The sequence below is a fragment of the Vidua macroura genome, chromosome 11 (assembly GCF_024509145.1).
Source record: "Vidua macroura isolate BioBank_ID:100142 chromosome 11, ASM2450914v1, whole genome shotgun sequence".
Lineage (NCBI taxonomy): Eukaryota > Metazoa > Chordata > Aves > Passeriformes > Viduidae > Vidua > Vidua macroura.
The window spans coordinates 12,257,839-12,279,233 of NC_071581.1; the positions used below are offsets into that span (position 1 = coordinate 12,257,839).

Consider the following 21,395-nt stretch of genomic DNA (forward strand, 5'->3'; position numbering starts at 1 on the left):
ATGAGACTGGGAAGCAGATAGTACTAGTAGTAAAGTGGGTTTGAGTTGTACCAGAAGGAGCTCACAGATGGATTGTAGGTCAGTGTGGTGTTTTGTGCCGGTGACTTTTATTTGTCTTGTTAAGAGCACTTTGAACATAAGCTATTAGACTAATAAAAGTTTTGGCAGATCAGTTTTATGCATCCATGTGCTCTTACCCCATTGCCTAATGCCTTCAGATTTCAGTCTACTTTAATATGTGTCCCCACACCACCATCAGTACCTAGCTGTGGTGAGTCCTTAGGAGCTTCACAGATGCTAATTGATGCCTGATACACTCACATTACAGCCCCTCCCTTACTAGGGCACTAGTATGCATCTGTTTCTTTTATTTATCTATTAATTTTAATGAAATACGTAAGAACCCACTCTTTAAAAGAACTTATTCCCTAGCTTTTGTCTAGTTTGCCAAACATCCTCAGCAGTAGTTAAAGCAGATTTACAGGCAACCAATAAAAGGTGTGATTATGTGATACTCACTTCCTTAGAAAACCAGATTAGCAAAATAAAATTATCCAAGCCTTCCTGGAGTGGGAAGCAGTATTGTGCATACAAAGCACGAAGCTGCTGATTAGCAGTGTTATACCTTGCTGGGAGTTGCTGCCTCCACACACTGCTGGATTCTGAACTCCAGCTGATACCAGAGCTGGTGTGGCCACAAGAGGATGTGAGGGAAAAGGACACTACAGGTAGGGAGCTGGGGAAGCAAATAAGTTTGGACATTTTCTGCTATCAAAAGAGAGCTTTTATATAAAATGAGAGATAATTGGCAGGTACTGAGGAATGTAAGAATAGAAAGCACCAGAATGTTAGCAGCACATTTTTTAAAAATGTACATTTTGTTTTTTGTTATTTTTTCCCTGAAAAGTATTGTTATATAAAGCTATTTGAGTTTATCATGTAGCCCTCTAGATGTCTGTACATCAGAATGAAACTGAAGGGTCTTTGCAACCATTGCAAAAAGAGAAATCACTTTCTTATTGCTTGATATTCTATTGTTTATATACTTAAAAGTGGCATTATCTACAGATTCATCAGATGAGCTGTATGTTCTGCTGAATTGTTCTAGAGTCTTTGTATGTATTTATTTGGAGATTTGCTCTGGTTTAAGCCACTGGTACATATTCACAGCTTGTGCAATATCCTGAAATATGAAAACAAAGTAACAAGTGCTGGCATGTATATCTTCACCACATTCTAGACTTATTCTTGTTAACAGCTTTGCCTTGTCTTGAAATATCTTGACTCCTGTAAAAAGAATAATTATTTTTCCTCTTTTTGTTGTTTGGCTTTTTTCCTCCTTTAGTGGAAGACCAAGTATTCCAAGCTGATTTTCAGGAAATCTGATACAATACCTGAAGAGCTCCATCAAATGGTACAAGAAAGCTTTCTGACCTTGCGAGAACACAACTGTTTCTTTCAAGATCTTGTAAGGATCAAAGGAAAAGACTTTCTTACTCCAGTGTCTCGTATATTAATTGGAAACCCAGGATGCACTTATAAGTACTTGAACACAAGATTATTTACAGTTCCTTGGCCTACAGAAAGTTATGATATAAAATATTGCAGTCCTCAAATACGTGATGCTTGTAAAGCATTAATGAGACTTAATGACTACTTGCATATTGAAACAGTCAAGGCATTACAAGGACAAAATTTGTTTGAGAACAAAGAAATTAAAGATCCTGCTGTAATAGATAGGAAGCAAAATTTTGCTACTTCTCTTATGGAGCAAGGGTTTGCTTCGAAAGATCAAAACAGTCTTTGTGTACCAGAGGATGACAGAAGTCTAAAGAACAGAACATCTTATAATTTGACTTTATTAAATTATATGGATCCACTACAAATGCTGTACTTGAAACAAGAACCTTACTTTGGAATGGGGAACATGGCAGTGAGCTGGCACCATGACGAGAACCTGGTGGAAAGGTCAGCAGTGGCTGTGTACAGTTACAGCTGTGAAGGTGAGTGATGGGACTTGACCAGTCACAAAAGTCCCTGAAATCCCTGAAGCTCTCCTGTGTTCCCTTGCGTGTATGTGCATAAGCACACCTGCATGCGGGTCTAGACTTGTCACGTGCTTCTGAATGCGTTGTGGTGCTGTTTGTAGTGAAGTCTCATCTTTATTTCCACTAAAACCTGTGCAAAATAGCTGTGTTTACTGCAGCTGGCTTAGCAGTCATTCTCTAACTAGATTTAAACATTGGTATAATTAATTCCCTGACTAAGAGCCAGGAAATCAAAATGTGTCAAATACCTTTCTTAGGTTAATGCATATGCGTGTTTTCTGTCCTGTAAAATGTTTCACTGTGCTTGGGATCACCATTTTTACAGTGTTATTTGTCATATACAGAGTTGCTTTGTTTCATGCTTTTACTACTCTTCTTTCTTTGGAAAGATCATTTTCAGTTGGTTTTGGATAGAAGTATTACTGTATTTACTCAGAATTATATGCATTTTGTCCAGGCATGCTGTAGTGTTAATGTGTGTTTTATGGAGGACTTGTCAACATTTTTCTAGCTGGGAAGAGTGGACACTACATTAAAACAACTCTTGTCTGATAGGCTTTGCAGGCTCTTGCTTATTTTAAAACGAATTACATGCAGCATTTTAGGGGTGGTGGTGGTAAAAGTGCAGTTGAAGCATCATTAAATATTTAATTTTTAGTTTAAAGTATCTACCCCATTTTTATTGTTATTTAAGAGCAAACATGAGGATTTTTTGGTTTTTTTTTTTTTTTTTGTTTTGTTTTGTTTTGTTTTTTTTTCCTAACAATGCTTGAAAAAAGGCTTGGATATTTTTTTAATGACTCTTAGTTTTGCAAACATAAGGTTAGAATTTAGAAACATGATTTGAATTTTCATATGTTCTGTTATGTTTCATCATTCACAATGGATTTTTTCTTCTTCCAAAAATCCTATGATGTTTGCTTTAGAACAGAGAAAGAATTTGCATTGACTTCAATAGGTTTTGGCTAAAGACTGTGATATAAAAATAATAGTTTATACTCCCACATGCATTCTCTTATTGGTTTTGTTATTAGTTTTGAAACTTAGTGTCACTTTGTTACTTAATGTACAACTGAAGTCATACAATTTACATTTTCCTGGATATAAAACATCAACTGGCTTAGCAAATTGAGTTGAAGAGATTTCCTGACTGGTAAAAGTGTAATTTTCTTCATGAACTTCCTTCTGTCCTTTTTGTCAATGGTGTCAAGTAGATGTGTTGGGTTTTTTCCATTAGTACTGTAGAGAAATATTTTTTTCAGTAGGATTTTAAGTTAAAGAAACCTAAACATGAACTTGCAGTAATAATAGTATGTATGAGGATTTATTGTAGTAGGCTTAAAACTTTCTTACTTTAAAATAAAGTTTGCTTATGGAGTGAAAAAAAAGTGAGTCCCTTTAAGTTCAAAGAGCTATAAATTAATAAAAATGAAAGCTGCTATGTTTATTCATAACTCGTCAGTTGATTTTGTTTCTTTTATTCAGTAAGTTAAATAAAAATTATGGTGTTTTAAAACCACTGCAAATTCTGTAGAAGATTTGGTTGATGTGGGTAGATAGAAATATTTTATATACTTAGGCTAAAAGTTACTTTGATATCTATGTACAATAACTTTTTTGCTGAATACAAGGATTTTTTCATAAATACACTTACAATTGAAAGTTTGTATATTTTTTTCTGCAAAGTTTGGAAATAGACAGAAAAACAGAGAAAGCAGGATCTTTCTAGTAAATAAATTGATTGTTCTATCATTAAAAAAAAATTAAGTCACTACTTGAAATTTTTCTGGTTTTGCATTGCTCAAGTTGGGTCCTTGAGCTTTAGAGAGAGTTTCAGGTGCCTGCCGTGGCTATGGAGCATCATTGAGAGATATCCAGCAGTCCAGCTCTGTGTGCCAGCAGTTCACTCCCATCTGTGCTCAGGGTGTGGTTGTCCTTGTATAGCCCTAAAGCAATGACCTTCTTATTCATAAATTGGAGGAAATGCATCCTGTTTATACTTAGGAGTATGGTTTTGTAACTGAAGTGTCAGTAAATATCTCTTTGTGTTAAAGTTTTGTACCCAGTGCATCCAAGAGGATTTGATTCTAGAGAAGTAGATTGTCTTTTTGCTCTTCTGAGTTTCTCTTGACAGCCTTCCAATGTTGATGGTGACGAGCTCATCAATGTTTATAATATTATTCTTTCCAGTTCTATATAATGTCAATGTTTTGATGGTTTCTGCAAAGGCTTTCAATATTTCCCATATTACCAGGTCTCCATAACTGTGAAACATGAGGATCTCAACATCTTTTTGAAGAATATTGTTATATCTTTGTGGAGTTATGTCTTGACTTCTCTTCTTATTTTCCATAAATATGTTTTGTTTTTATGCCGATATTAGCACTTACTCCATTCATTCATTTAGTATTGAATTAGCATTGAATTCTCAGTGTAGTGCAAAAAGACTGTCACAGAATCATTACAGAATACATAATAAAAACAGTAGCTGTGGTCAGAATTTTTTTGTTGGAGCTATTTTCCCTTAGAAGATGTAGATGAGCTGGATTAGTAATTTTCTGTGAGAAAACACTGATTCAGTGGGAAATGAAAACACAAATTAAGCATGTTGATTTTTGTTGGAACTGGCTTGATTCTTTTTTCTGCCAGGTCTTGCATGTTTGTTTTGTCAGCTCTCAATTCCTCAAATCCCCACTGGACACTGAGGGTCTGTGGCAGCCTTGGCATGTGGGAGTTCGGGCTTGAGAGCTGCATGGCTGGTGCTGACCTACCCTGCTGTAATGCAGGTTTGTCAGAGTTTGAGCAGCAGCACCCTTGGAGTCAGCAGTCTTACTGAGCTATGGCAGCTCTGTCAGACTGTTTAGAGATGCACAACTCAGGTTATATGGTTTTCTTTTTACTTTCATGTACATCTTTGTATCAGCATTTGTTTTGTACCTACTTACTGGATTAAATAGCATTAAAACAGATACTGCTGTAATTGAAACAACTTGTTTTCTTGTTCATTTGTTCATTGTTTGATGCCATAATGAAAATTTCATGTTTGAAACTTTGATCAGTGTTAATTGGAGTAGAAGCAGTTTTCAATATGCCAGAAAAGAAATTTAGACATCAACATAAAGATATTGAAACAAGCTGATATTCTAATTGGCATCAGTGTTTATTTTCTTGTTTCCACTGTAAAACTCTTTCAAAGCAACTTCAAATGAGGCACAATTCTAACAACAAAATAAGATAAACATTTAGCTTGATGCTTTTACTTACATTACATTAGGTTAAGAGTAGGTTGTGAAGTGATGAGAATGGGGCCTCATCAAAATTTGAGAGGTTTCCTTTTAGTGTGTATGCTGCATGAATGGTAGTCAGGGTGCATATGCACAACTGAATAGGTTACAGAATATGTGTTCAATTATACTGCCACTGACAGTATTTGGAATTAATTTATATTTCAGAATTTATCAAGGAACGGGAATTACAAATTTTGACCAATTCAGCATTTTTAATAACACATTAGCTTACAAGTATCCTATCACCTGAGAGCATGAAGGTAAAAAAAATATTCAGGAATTTAATATAGTAAGCTAATAACCCATATTTATTTCCTGCTGCAGTTATAAAAGTGAATTGCAGTCCAGTAGAAAAAGGGCATTTTCAAAAATTGGATTTTATCCATGAAAAGTTCCTAATGACTTGCTTTCCATCAGGTCAATGTAAGTTTTGTAGGAAGTTTTATTACTTAGCAGAGCACTAGCTGGTTCTAAAGATGTTCTTTGAAGTAGAGACTTGTTTCAGTTACGAACTTACAGGAGATGCAAAAAAATGTAAACACTTGAAGTGTGTCCATCTTTCTCTTACCTGGATTTCCCACAGAGGAAGAGATTAGATAAGTAGTTTTCTCTAGATTCTTTACCATATCTAGTTTTTCTTGCTGTAAGGGCTACTTGCTGGTTAACTCTTGAACTTCTAGACAACTGTCTCTGTCTGCTGACAAGGTAATGTTAAAAGGTTTAACAAACTTACTGTTAGTTGCAGTGATGACTAATCTTCAAGGACCTTTTGTGCTTGTTTCTTTTGTAAAAAGTTGTTTATATGTTTTTACTCTGTGAAGTTAGAAGCAGCATCCTGGTACGTAGCCTAATGATGGCTATTTAATTTAATTGGGAATAAAAATAATTGAGATGCACTACAGATGTATGTTTCCCTATCATATTAAAATAACCCTGAAACTACAGAAGTTGTTCAGCATTGAAGTCAATCTAACTTTGTAGCTGACAATAGTCCTCTTTATGTACTGCTTAATGGATAAAAGTTAGGGAGGAGATGTTTTTTACAGGATTAGAATAATTTCTAATGTCAATAATATAACAGAAATATTACTTGTTGAAATAACAGAAATGGTATATAGAAAATTTGATCTTACTTTTAAAGAAATGGGTAAGTGTATGAAATGGTCACAGCTCTAACTTGTAGAGTCTGACCAGTTTGATTTATGTTCTGAAAGCCACACATTTTTAGTGACCCGCTAAATTTCACAATAATATATTAGAATCCCTGTTGTCTAAAAAGAAATCATCACTTGAATAAATTGTTGTGGGTTGTGGGGTCTCTTTTAAACATCTTCTCACTGATCAAATACAGCCTCTCCTTCAGAAATGAAGGGATGACAGAATATTGTTTGTTCTTATTTTAGTGCTTTTGTTCCTGATTTATGTGGATACAGCATTCCAAACATGAATTGATAAGAACATTGTTGGCAAAATCTTATGTTTTTTTGGGTTTGTGAATGTCAGTTGCAAGAAAAAATTACATGTTAATAGAATTTAACCTCTTATACTATGGCTTTTCAGTAATGAGGTAGAGGAAATAACTTTGGGTAGATACTTCTTCTTTCCCATCAGCTGCTGAGAAGCAAAGCATGCTCTGCTTCTTTCGCTTCTTGCATATAACATATTGCTATTGAAAGACACTGAAAAATTATGTATTTTTAATTGAGGAATATGTGCCCAAATTATTTTACATTCTGGAAAAAATCAGGCAATCTCTTAAAAAAAATAACAGTGGTCAGTTGGATTTAATGTTGAAGTAAATGCTTACAGTCCTTGTTCTTAGCAATGTGTTGGCAGTGATTCTATTTTCTTAAGAAATGGTATGTAAGGTTACATTTAGGATACGATTTGGCATTACAGTTTGACTTGAATAGAGATCATTTAGGTTTCAGAGCATCAAAAAGTTTCAAACTCTGCAAGATTTTGGAGCCAAATAGCAAAGAAACCTTTCAAAGCTACTTTTACTTTCTGTGCTCTGGAACAATAACCAAAGTAGTTCCAGGAAAACAAGTTTCATATTGTTCTGAACCTAACCCTGACCCAAACCTGATAAGATCAGATCTTAGTGCTGGAACATCTCTGAAATCTGAGCTGTCTCATTAAAAGCATAATGCTGTGGCCAATTTTCTGCAGCTACATTCTCTCTTTCATGGTTCTACCATAATTACAGGTTTGATGAGGTATTGTTATGTTGTGGTAAGATTTTACTTCGTTACACCATTTTATTTGGGATTCCAGCATAAAGGTTTCTTGCAGGCCCAAGTCTGTAAATCTCTGCTGACCAGAATTCATCTGCACATAGTTTTGTTATACTGCCATTAAATACTTGTACGTTTGACCATTTCTGTATGGCTTACTACAAAATACGTTGTGTTAAGGTGATGGGTATGTGATCCGTGATTTATACACATGAATTATTCTCAAATTCTTATGATTTAGATGCATCCTACATACAAATGTTTTCACTTAAAAGGCAACTGTAATTATATCAATAAATATACAGCATCAAATCATTCTTGAGGTGTCATAGAGAATTTAATAAAAACTTCTTTTTATGTAAAAGTTTGTCAGTGCTACTTGGGGACATGCCACAAATGTTATGGTGTCTGTTTTTCCCTTGCTCTCAGTTTTAGGGTAGCTTACATTTAAAAGCAAGTAGCAGCTTGCTTCCATTTGTTACCAAAATAATATGGTAGGAGCAATCAGTTTCAATTGCTGCTGATAATTATAAGGTGCAATAATTGAGACTATAGAGAAAAGGAGACTGTGAGCTGTATTTGAACTCAGTACTTAAGCAATAAAAAATTTATCAAACTGCAAAAAATAAGTCATTTTAACGAGCACATTCCAAAGGTGCTGGATTTATGAGGAGACCCCAGGAAACTTTGATTGAAATTGCTGTCTCTGATTGTAGTCCTATATTTTATTGCTGCCATATTGTGAACAGTGCTGCTGCCAAAGTGAATGGGAAGGCAGCACAACAGAGAGAGTTAACCCAGAAAGGTTACTTCTTTTTGTAATATCCATGATGTATTGCATTAAAAATGCCTTGAAAGCCATCCTATTTGCAGTTTTCAGAAAACATTTTTCTTAAATTAAGTTACGATTTATCTGAACAGGGTAGAAAATATGAAAGCCCCTTGAAGAGTTTAGTATTGATTTTTCTGAGTATTTGCTAGCTCTTGTTTTCTCATTTGTGTGGTCCTTGATGGAAGGGCCTGCTCCCAAGCCAGAGCTGCAGTTGGATGTGCACTGCAGCAGTGAAGGGAGGGAACTTGGGGACTGTAAGAATTTTCACTTAAGAACATTTAGATTGGCTCTTTAATAGGCTTTGTCTCTCTGCTTCCTGAATATAGATAATACTTCATTGATATGCCCCCAGCTAAACAACATGCAGTAACCATGTGAGATGAATGACATGAATATTTTAAAAGTGTGAGTTTGTGGTCACACTTTGTGTGTGCCTCTTATAATAAGAGCTATACATCTTTAATATTTTTCTTCTAGCATTTACTTAAGACAAAGGTTTTAAAAGTTATTACATAAAAGCACATTTCAAGTGGACAGTGAAATGGACACAGTTGCTAAGTTCTAAGCAAGAGTTGGGCATGGTGCATAGTTAATTTCTAAATGTTCACTGCTGTTCTGTGCCAACTACTTATTAAAACTTCATCCCTCTCTGTCAGAATGCACTGTTACTTTAGCTGTAAAACTGTTACACCATGGCTCCCAAATACCTTGTTATAAATGCTGACTGTATCTTTCAATTTATACTGCAGTGAAGTAAGCTTATGAAAATAGTTCTGAGGGATTAAGCTCTAAATACTATTTCTATGCAGTGGATTATTTTTTCCCAAGCTCAACATGTTCATGTTGCATAATGATAAGAAAAGTGTTGTGACAAATGTATTGAAGCTTCATTGGCTCTTGCACATGTTATCTAGCATGTTTGACTAGTAATTTTGAGAAAAGAATGACAGAGATGGTTCCAAGATTTGCTTTGTTGGTCTAGACTGTGTTTTGTAACCATTATTTCACCTTTGCCTCAGTTTATGATTTGGTGAAATTGCAAGTAGATAAACAAATGAAATTTTTCCTAAAATGCTTTGTCAGTTTATGACTTGAAATTCTTTCAAAAGTTATCTATTGTTATATCAGTGTTGCTGCATTTTTTTTATTTTTTTCTTCCATGCTTGTAGTTTTAGTAAGGAAAAAAAATTAGTGATGCTTGGCTAAAATTCCCCTTACATGTGCTTAAGAATTTCAGAAAATCTTAAGTCCATTACAAGCCTTGACTTGATTAGCCTTCCCTTGGTAGTTAACTTAAAGTTTTCATCTTGGTAAAGTTGGTTGCAAAAAAATTCTTGATCTCATATGGCTTTTCTTTTTTCTTTTACCTGTTGCATACTTTTGGATTTGGAGATGATGATAATAGCAAATGGAGACTATAGAATCTTTAAGCCTATTGAGATTGTACCAATACAGCATATCTTTAAGTCTAAACTAGATTTTGTATTTATGATTCTTACCTATTCCCTCATTTTTGTGGTCTCTTTCTCTCTCTCAAGATTCATCTGTACAAGAAAGCAACGAACAGGAACTGAAGGGAAGAGACCCAGCTGTTTGGCATGTAGGCTTGAAGGTAGCATGGGACATAGAGACACCTGGCTTGGCAGTGCCACTTCACCAAGGAGACATCTACTTGATGCTTGGTAATTTTCAAGGACTAAAAAGTTGAACTGTCTGTTGAAAACACAGAAAATTACACTTATGTTAAAACAAGTTACCATACCTTCCTTACAGTTAGGACTTTCCTTATTTAGAAAAACATGAAATCTAGTTGGAGTATATAGTCAATTCCTCCTACTTTGCCTACTTCCAAAGTATTTTGGGGAACTTTTTTCTTAATGTTTCTTTCACTTTACAGCTAAGAAAGAAATAGTTTTTCTATCTGTTGTGTAGTCAGAATTACTAGTCCAAGTTATGCTTCAGGCCATAACTAGAATTTCCCCAGATCTTCCCAGAAGTTGTGCTGTATCCATCCCATTCTTGTATTTCTAGATTCTTTTTGTATTCTTAATGTGGTTTTTCTGAGTATCTCTTATGTTCAACAAATAAATTTCTGTTCTTCAGCTTGGCTTATCAAGTGACACCTGTATTATGTAAGATGTGAATGAGTGTCTTAAAGTTTTCTGGTACCACAGTCCTTGAGGATTCAATCATTATGCCAATCTGTGGATATTTTATTAGTCTCCACTTCTACACATGACACTTCTCTCCTGCTACTATGTCTACATTCAAACATGCTGTTTTCTCATAGTGGGATTATACTAAGATCATAATGAACACAGCTGTCTTACTCCAAGAATGAGTCTCAATGTCTCAAGCGTAGAGGATTAAGAAAAGAAAATTAAATTGAGTTAATTTGCTTGAGCAGCTGAGCTCATGTGCTAAGGTTTATCCATTGAAAGAAATGAAGCGAGAACTGTTGCTAAAGTTTGTTGACACGAAATCTCTTGCTTTCTCTTTTGGCTTCTGTTTCTCTTGGTTATTATTTTTGTTAAAATAAATTTAGTCATAAATCACACACAAAAAAGAACAAGGCTTCTGATAACATCATGTTGGTCTGTTTAGTGTCTTGGCTTGACAGACTTCATTTTTGAAGACCGTGAGCACTTGCAGAGCTCCCTGCTTATATGATTGTGACTTGGAAGACATATTCTGTGGAATGTCCCTAGAATGACTTGTCACACTCCCAGCTTTATGGGCAGAACTGTCTTTTGAACTTTACCTTTCACAGTATATATACTAAAAACAATTCCTTTATAAGCCATCATAAAAACCATGTACCATTCCTTGTTCTTACTTATCTCATCAAATCTTCTGCACTGCCATCAGGGAAACGTCGTGTAGAAGTACTGGACTAACTGTGTTCTGAAGAATGTTCAGACATGGAAAGATCAGGTGTTAAGATGTGAGATCCATTGGCATAGTGGTCTGAATGTGCTTCACTTTTTTGTAAGGGTATTAAGTAGAAGCCTAGAAGGAAAGAGGGACAGTGAAAATGAAGTTTAAGTGGCAGCTAAACATTTGTAGCAAGGTTATTATAATCTATTTTTGTGCAATAGCAGTTAGGGCATCAAGTAAACTTCTTATCTAATCCTTCCTGACTGGAAACTTTGAGCATATAGAGCAACGCTGGCCAAGAGATTCAGAAAGTATTTAATAAAAGAAGGGGACTAACTTTAGTATTTTTATTGCAAAATACTGTAGGTTGTAGTTGATTGAGTTACCAGATCATAAGGGTGTTTTTTATTCCCTAGTGGAATTTATATAGTGACTAAAGTATTTTCAGAGATTCTATATGAAGGGTAGATCAGAAAGTTAGTTTATTTAATGAGTAACATCATGAGCATGTTTAGATGGAAACAAAGGATATATTAAACATTCTTTTGAAGATGATGTGTAAATCACTTTCTTATTAGTACTTTTGAAGAGCTACAGATTTGAGCTCTGTAGGCCAGGTGTTTTTTTAATCTCCTCTGCATTTCCATAGTCTTTGTGTTTCTTTTCAATTACTTGGGAAAAAAATTACTCTTCTAATCTTAGAGGGTATTCTCGAAATGGCCCTTTTATTAGGTTTCTTTGTGTAGCACAACTGCCTTTATCATTTTAACTTGGTGTGAAAGACAATATAAGGAAACATATATAGTTCCAGTATATTTTTTACTGTTCAGATATTTTGCACTTACTTTTAAGAAGGGGTATCTTGAGGATGCCAACTAAAAGACAAAGTATGAAAACTCTGTAAAAAAAAGTCACTTGGCAATAATAAAAAAAGAAGATTCATTTATCTTATGCTTTTGTCCATGCTGTATTCCAGAACCTCATTTCAGTGAGCAGAGTCCTCTTACTGGCATTAGGTTAAAAGCAGTGGCAGAATGCGAGACATCTAGAAAATAGAACATGGAAGAGTCCTGCAGCTGGTGGTGGTTCAGGTACAGGCACTGACTGATAGGACTGGGAGGACTGGTTGTGACCACCACTGACTCACCCACCCTAGCACAGAACTCAGCCACTCTGTTAGGTCTGTTCTTCCACTTGCTGGACTGGTGTAGTGTTACTGCTTTATATGAATGTTGAAAATGCTGAAACATCACATTGAATATGTTGCTTATAATTTAAAAGTCAGGTCCTATCAATTCCTGTACCTGTAATACCACTAGTATTTCCTGTGGTACACACAAATCTATATAAGAAAGTGTGGTAACTGGGTATTTCTTATAGTAAAGTGCAATTACAGTAACTTGTAAATCAAGATCAATGGGCATAGCAAAGTAACAAAAAAACCCCATTTTTTTTTCTTTTCAGCATTTCTAGTAGACATTTAATAATGTTTCTGTTCCTCTCCTCATTGGCTTTATAAATGTTTTTTGTTGTTCTGGGGAGAAATTAAGTAAAATGTCTTATAATTTAAATTTACATCTTCCTTCTCAGCAGCCCTCTTCAGATGAAATCATGAGCCATAATTTAGATGTATGTTAATACTAAACATAAGGTTATCACATCCATCCTTCTTTTAAGCTATTACAATAATATAAATGTATTTTATTAAGCAAAACCAATAAAAACTCAAAATTACTTTCAGGAAGACAGATTTTTTTAAAATAATTTTTTAGGCTTTTCTTAATATGAAGAAAAAGTCTGGTGAATGGCTGCAAGTCTGCTGCCTAAAAATTCAAATCTAAACTTTATATCACTCAAGAAACGGAAACACTTTAGCTCAATTTAGAATAATATATTGGTCTGCAGAGGAAGTGCACACTGAACCCCGCTGTCTCAAGTACACAGTCAAGGGGTGTCTAATATGAAACGTGTTGGGTGCATGCAATAAATCCAAAACGCGTGGAGGTGAGCAAAGGGCCCCATCTGCTCTGTCCTAGAGCATGCTAAACTAGGCTTGTCATGGTCCTACTATTGAATTGGAATATTTTCCCTAATCTTTGAGTTAGACATGACCAGATTTGCAAGCAGATTTACAATTTTCACTAATTTTCCTACCATGACTTCAAAACATACTTAGCAAAAATACATTCTGGACTCTTTCAAAGGCAGATTTACTTTTCTGCAGCTGTTTCCCATAGATCAAGCTCTTAGCTTGAAGGTTAGGGTTTTAAAACAGCATGAAGATGAACTTTGAATCTTATACCACTCCCCACCCCCAGCAAATTATAGTTTGAGAAGCATCAAAAAATTATTTTCATAACCAACCAGAAGTAGGTTGCACACATTGCAGAGGTTGGCTTGTGGTTAAAGATAAGTATTTAATGGAAACACTTCCACATGTATAAAGTGTCTCATTAAACTATTTCTAGATATTTAATCTGCTTCTATTTTCACAAACTAACTTGAACCCTCTTTGCTCTCTAGCATCTTGAATGTGTTGGAGCTTTTCACCCACTCCTTTTTTTTGAGTCCACATTTAATCCAAATGGTATATTCCCTACTATTAAGACTTAGAGCTCTATGAATCTATTTGTCATTACCAAACTTTGATCGTGAAGTTTGACAACTCTGACACATTTCTTTTAAATTAGTTATTTTTCTAGTTTTTAGACTTTTAATTCGTTTTTATTTGTGTGTGGTTTTCTTATTTGTTAATGGTAGTTAAGAAAATTAATAGCGAAAGTCCATTCCATTTCACTTTTGTTTGTAGATATTTGTGGTGGTTAGAATATCAAAGATTTTGCCAGTGCTTTAAACACCACTGTACCTTTTATTTGCCTCTTGAAATAGATAAAAGACAACTGTCTAAAAAGGTCATAAGGGACACTTTAGAGAAGATAGAAAAGACTCTATAAATCCCTGTTGGTAATTCTGGGAGCCATTTTTCATTGTGGTTTGTGTTTTCCTGGGAAATACTTTACCTCCAAGTAATAAGTTTAGGGCCTTTTGCCTCCACTTCTTTAAGAATTGGCTAAGAATTCCTTATCTTTATACCTTTTATTTGTTATGTTGCAATAGTCTGCAGTGACATGGGTGTCACACTGTTCCTCTTGAAGTGCTTTGACTCCTCAGCTCACTGATAGTTCAGTAGTAGAATGAGAATTAAGTGCCTGTGTGTTATTTCAGTGTTTGTACACAGACAAATCCATTAGTCTGTTATTTTGACAAAGGCTGTGTAAGCACAAGGCTTTCAGTGCTGCTGGTGGAGCCCAGGTAATTCATCTGTCAGAAGAAAGCCCAGAGGGGACAGAGCAGGAGCAGGAGAAAACGGAGAACAGGATCAGAGAGAAAGGGGAGGAGCTGGCAGTAGTTTGAAGGTGAGGAGAGGACTGAGCGGAGGTTCTGTGCTGGAGGGATGTATTTTGCGAAAACAAGAGGCAGAAAACCCCAGATGTCACTACAGTGCAGGGAGAGACAGATGTACCCTGTGAACTTGCCTCCACAACTAAAAACTGAGTATGCAACATCCAGGTTCCAAAATGTATCTGCTATCTGTAAATAACAGGAAAATCACTGAGAAGTTTTATTGACAGGGGAGTCCCATGTAGAGAATAAGAGCCTGCATTCTCTACTGGAGACTCTGTTTTGGTGTTGCAGACCTCATGGGTCAGTGCTTAGTCATGTAAAACTGAGGCTGACTCCTTAAGGGTTGTTTTTACTGAACCCCACAAGAACACTGTGGTACTTCCAACATGGGTGACCAAGGAATGATACAGCTTTGGTTTGGCTCTAAAACCAAAACAGCATTCTGGGTGTAGTGTTCTGTATCTGAATAAAAGCTTTTAATGCCAGATGGACAACGGCCAATTTAACAAAGAGTGATTTTTCTTGTCAGTTAATATATATTCAGGAGAAAAATAAAGCAAATCTTTGCCACAATCTTTTATGATCTAAAATGTATTTTTTAATATGCTTTGAAAGATTCAATCAATGAAGCTTCAACTATTTTTGTACAATTAGAGTTTTAGATTTTTTGTAAACTCTTAAATTAAAATTACAGGCTTCTTTCTGGGATTCACAAAGGATTAGAGACAGTTGGAAGCAATTCCAAGGTGCAGCTATACAATGAAAGTTATGCCAAGGGTTTGAATAAAGATGCAAATCAAAATGTATTAAGTCTAATTCTATGTTTGCTACATACAGCCACAAAGAATGGGCACTGAAAGGGGTAGTGGAAGTGTTTAGGTTTGTTTTCTGACACAATTCTTCTTGAAAGTGATTGTGGTATTTAAATATTGTGATGTCCAGAGATTATAATGTTCTATGGCCCTTGCAAGACTGGGTACTGTGCAATTTATCCTCATATGTGTCTATAGGAAATAGTTTTTTCATAAATTCTTTTTTTTTGTAGCATTTTTTCAGCATTTTTTAGTGATTTTGGGAAAAGAGATTGTAACTTCTGAGTAGTTTCTTTAGTCTCCTCAGTACTCTATACTTAGTAGTCTCCTCAGTTTTGGAGGAATTAATTTGTTTAGTTGACTTTCCCTATGAGAGGTGGGAAAATGCCACTTCTAAACTGTATAGGAGAAAGCTAGTGTAAGTAGAAATATCTCTGACTCTGGAATAGTAAATAATTATTGTGGTCTGCAAAACATTGGAGCTATGTGACTGAATTCTCTAAGCATTAAAGCAAGAAAAGTAGTGCTTTTAATTCATATTTAACCAGATTAACTTTTATTAAGTATATTTTTCCCCTGTACTTAAGGTTTTCTAATCTGTCCCTAGATGATCTCAATATGACACACCAGCACTGTGTTCTGGCTGGTTTATCACCTCGGTTCAGCTCAACTCACAGGGTGGCAGATGTAAGTACCAAAAACATTTCACTGTTTGGTCCCTTGTAAAGCCAATATCCTGGTGCCATGTATGCAGCACTGTGGTGGCTTATCAGAATTGTGGTTCATGTTATGCTTATGACTCAAACTCTTTTAATTAACTGCTGTTGTTTATTTTTGATTGAGGTACACTTGGTTCTGTATTGGTGGTTGGCCTTAACTCCCAGCTAGGCTTATCAGATGTGAATTGTGAATGTGCTGCACCACACCTCATGGATTGCTGATGAAATGTAGTTGAGAAATACAAATTTTCTTAAGTGGCTATATGTAAGTTTTTCTTGTATCTTTATAGTCTTCAAGAGGAACATTGGAATACATACTTGGGCAGTGTGAACTGGCACTCCAGAATTTACAGACTGATTCTGATTCAATGGCTTTGTCTTTGAAATCACTGGAAGCTGCAGTGGTGAAACAAGTAGAAGAAATACATAATGAGGTGAGGTGATCTACACTGAAAATACTTCAGCCAGGTCTGAGCAGTGCAGTCTCCTCATGGAGTTAATGGCAATTAAGTGTGTTCAGCTGCTTAGAAGGCATTGCTTTGTATGAGTTTGCAACGTGGCTTTTATGACTTTTTTACTTGGGTACAGTAATTGGGATTATCATGGAAGTGTTCATTTTTCCTTCTTAAGATCCCTCTGCTGGTAAAGTGATAGAAGTTTCACAAAATACTACGCCAGAACTGACAGTGTGGTGGTCAAACAGACTACTCTAGCACTTCTCTAACAGAAGGGAAGAGAGAGAAGGGATTAGAGGGAAAGGAGCAGGTAGACTTTTTCAGTTATTCCTCCCTGGCTTTTGTTGAACCAGGTTTTTGCATAATGCCATAGGTGGCACAATTGTGAGTGTGGGCTCTGAAGTACGTTCTGAAGGAAATACAGTGGAGATAATTGTGAGGAACATATTTAAGCATGTCATTTAGTGCTACAAAAGATGCAAGTGTATTAATGCACTTTGACAGGATTCCACTGAAGCTGGAAGTGCTTTCTTGCTTGGAGCTGTGCTGTATTTCTACTAAGATAAATTAGAAGCTGTACAAAGGTCATTTGCACTCAAACTAGAATTTGTGTAAAATGTTTAAATTTCTGTCTACTGAGAAATACAATATTGCGTAGTGCTACTAAAACTTTGTAGAACACCTTTTTATCTGTATTGTGTTTACAGCTGGTAAGATGCAGCATAGTGTTGGCAAAAGATTTGCACCCTTGACTTTTACCAAAACAGCTCCTGGGGCAATTTAAAGAAGTCTGATGCATGCAGGGGTTTACAAAACATTAATCAGGCTCAGTCCATAAAACTACACGCATATGTGGTTTGCACAGCAAGGGCCACAGGCACAGCTGGTATAAATTTGCACGGGTCCTTTAACATCAAAGCCATGTGCTGTTTACATCAGGTGAGAGAGTAGCCCCTGGTGTTTGCAGTCACCTGAATAATTTTGCAATGTGACATACAGGGATGTTTCCTGTTATACATATGGGATATACTGTAACAGCAATCCTTGTTTAACTTGTACTTATTGTGGACTTAGTAGACACCCTGGATCTATATTTAATTTGAAAAGAGACTACCCATCCACCTATTTTACTATTCTTTTCTTCTTTTTTTCCTTAATTTTTTATCCCAAGGTCAAATCTTCACTTGCTATTAGAGTGCTATTTAAATTTCATTTATTGCTGCACAAGTAGACAAAATTTCTAGAGGCTTATCTCTATGGTAAATGCCTATTTGTTTTTTCAAACATCACTGAGCTGAAAATATAAAGACCTGTGAAGCTAGCACAATTTTTCTTGCATATAAAAGCTTCCTACCTTCTTGTATGATAAATCTTTGTCTTTTCAGGCATTAATACATGTTTTAGGTTCAAACTTTATCAGACAGATGGAAGAACAAGAGACTGTTTTGTTTCTTAAAAGAATCAAACTGCTTACTGATGAAAATGAGCTTTTCATTTCACACTCTTAGTTTGTTAACAGTTTTTAATGTAAAATCAAAATAGCGCTAAAATCCAAATCTCCACAGGATTAATGGATTAATGGAGAACCAGTTTCCCAGTTTCCCAGTTTTGCCTGTGTATTTCTGATATACAGCTTTCTGTGCTATTCGTAAAGCTCCTTGCAATTTTTTTTAATCTTCTTCTGAACCAGAGATCATGAGCTTGAAATGAGATAGTGTCTAGAGGTGATGATATCATTGTGTTTTATTTTTAAATATTTTCATAACTGAAGTTCTTCAGTTTTAACTCTTATAACTAGTTGCAGACATTCTTCTTGGTTCTTTATCTTCCTGAAATGCTACGGGTTCATTCTTTTTACCCCCTTGCTGCTACCTCCAAAGCAATCATCAGAGAACATTACCCAGAACAGAACCTTCACAGTACCAAACTAATATCTACTAGTTTAGCAGATTCACAGTCTGTGCTGAAATTAACTGCTCTGCCAAATGAGGCCTGGATGAATTATCTGTGTCTGCTCGAGGGAAAAAGCCTAAGAGTGGGTCTGAAAGAATGAGGAATGGTTCTGTGCCTTCACTTTTGTACTCCTGGGCAGGAAAATTGACTTGCTGTGCTGATAAAGTGTGTTTGAACTGAGGATCTGAAGCATAGGTGGAGACTTCATTTTTTTCCAGTTTTTTGGTGGGCAGAGAAACCTCTTAAAAGAGTATCTGGGGAGTGTCCTTACTTGATGTTAGATTTCCCAGAGTTCATTTTTCGGTGCCCTGTCTTGGATGTCTTGACAGAAGTATTCCTATTGAAAAAGTAAGATGCTAACCTGATGAGGATTTTGGCATCTCTAGTGGGCAGCCAGGTGGAAGCTTAATATTTCTTTAAACCTAGCTTTGTTGTCATGGTCTCCCTCACTAAAACAGCCTTCAAAGAAATATCTGAGTAATTGCAAGGTATGTGCAGTGTGTTAGATGTGTGAGTCACTTCGCTCCCAGTGTGTACTTTGTAGTTGTAAGTGAAGATAACCTTAATTAAGGGTGTTCACGTGCAGTTTGTCTGTGTAGCTCATGGCCTTGCAGTCTGCACAGATACTTTAGTGGCAGGAGTGTAGGAGGGTGAACAGATGCAGTTCCCTGGCAGCTGTGGAGTACAATAGCCTGACAGCTCACACACAGTCACAGTCAGATTGTTGTTTGGTCAGGAATAACTTATCCCAAAAGAAATGATCTTGCACAATTCTCTGAATGGGAGCCTCTTGCTCCTCCTCCTACCTTCCCTCCTGCTTGGCTTTCCTAAACATATACAGCTGCTGAGTACATCCCAAACAGAGCTACAGGGCACCTGGGGAAAACCACAGACTAAATACTGCTGGACAGATCATGTAAATGCTCATACATATGAAAATAAATCTGCAGAAAAGATCTTCACCAGCCTGTTCTTCACATTTCAAAGAAAAATTTTCTTGCTCTGACTAATGCAAAATCTGCTAATAGTTCCATGTTGGTGTGAGGTACTTTCAAGGCTTCTGTATTTGCCAGCACCAAACAAATATTCAGATGTCCTCAGTGTAGTAAAACACCAGAGAAAGTCTTCTTAGTGTCATGGGATTGTGTTGAAAATATGTCAGGTTTCAAACTAAGAACTCAAGTTTGAAAGGTAGGGGTTTGCTCACATCAGGGTGTTTGCTCAGCTGTGATAATCAAATCCTGATTACCATGATTAAAACTAGAGACTGAATTGGTTGCCCTGTTGCTTGCGAGGTACAGTCACTTTTGTCTACAGCAAATCTGTTTTTATGGCAGAAGAAGATAAATTGAGCTTGGAGAATGCATGAGGAGTAGAAACCTGGGCTAGCTGAGTTGAAGGGATGTGGTGTCAGACACTGAGGTCATGGGTGAGAAGGGGAGAGGTGCAGGCAGCCAAAGGAAGGTTAGTGTGTTTTAGCACATTGCAGTGAGCATGGTTGGTGGCTACTAGCATGGCAGAGAGAAAATACAGATCACCTACAAGTGTGGCATTGAATAACCAGTATTTTTAAATAATTGACTGAGGAGCATTGCCTCACAAAACGTCAAATGATACTGCTGGCCTTTTACTACCCAGTATTGACAATAACCTAAAATTGGCCTTTAATCATTGCTTAAAGGACAACTTGAAAATATGTTGAGATTAGACATGAGGCCTGATTCTGAACTTACTTGCACAGATGTAAGTCATAAGTGAAAATCAATTAGAAGATGAAAAATATTCCTGAGACACTTAGCCTATATATTTTATATGTAAATATGTTTAAGCTGTGTCCTCTTCAGTCATGTAAAATACTTTCTAATGATAACTAAAGTTATTTCTCATGCATAGGAGTCTCCAAATTAAAAATCCTTAGCAAGAGCTGTTAACCTGAGAGTTTTGTCTCAGAAGATGAATGTTCTCTAACTTCCATTCCAGTAGGGCTAGAAATGAGCTTTTTTTGTCTCTCCAGTATTTAATGTTGAGGTTTTGTTACTGGTACAGGTTCTCCTGTGCATGGAAGGAGACAAGCCAAGAGGAGTGAGTTCCTGCTACAGAGAACAGTTATTACAGAAGAAAAATCATGTCACCCTTGCATCATCAAGATAATTTTGTTTCTCAAAATCAACAGTTATCTGTTCAGAGGTCACAGTTCAGAGCAGACACTTGTCAAGTAGTTTAGTGGCCAGCTTGGAGGGTGAAACATTTTCCCCCCAAACCCCCAATTTATTAACCCAGGTTGGAGCTACACAGAGATGCTGTGAGATGAATGCAGAGCAGAGTTTGATAGCTGTGTGAGATGGCAGTCCACATCATTTAACAGCCTCTTGTTGCAATTAGGTACACACTGACCTCTGATGAGACCAGCTAATCCTGCAGAAAATGAACTAGCTTGTTGCTCTACTTTATGTCTTAGACCTAAAAGACGACTCTTTTGTGTCAAATTATATATATTTTGTATGGGATCAAGATACATTTAAATTTTAGCCAATATGCCAGACTGCAATTAGAGTGAAATTACATAGATTATTGCAACAAATCAATATGACTAGGTAAAAATCAGATTGACTGCAATAGATCTATGATGAGTCATATTTTAACATTGATTTTAATAAAAATGGTTTTTTTTCATTGATTAATGGCCTTGTGATTAATTTCATGCAACCCGTTTGCCAGACAGCACATGGTAGAGGCCAAAAAACTCAAAAAGTAGTGAAGAGAGAAAAAA

At 36.1% G+C, this 21,395-nt stretch overlaps 1 protein-coding gene across 7 annotated transcripts in view; it reads left to right on the forward strand.

The window, feature by feature from the left end:
- The window catches only part of FTO (FTO alpha-ketoglutarate dependent dioxygenase), a 221,981-nt gene that overhangs the window by 40,977 nt on the left and 159,609 nt on the right, over nt 1–21,395 (forward strand). For all 7 annotated transcript variants that reach the window (XM_053987132.1, XM_053987138.1, XM_053987136.1 and 4 more), the window contains 4 exons: nt 1,346–2,003; nt 9,943–10,086; nt 16,106–16,185; nt 16,508–16,651. In XM_053987132.1, coding sequence (XP_053843107.1) covers nt 1,346–2,003; nt 9,943–10,086; nt 16,106–16,185; nt 16,508–16,651 — 1,026 coding nt within the window. The remainder of the gene's footprint in view (nt 1–1,345; nt 2,004–9,942; nt 10,087–16,105; nt 16,186–16,507; nt 16,652–21,395) is intronic.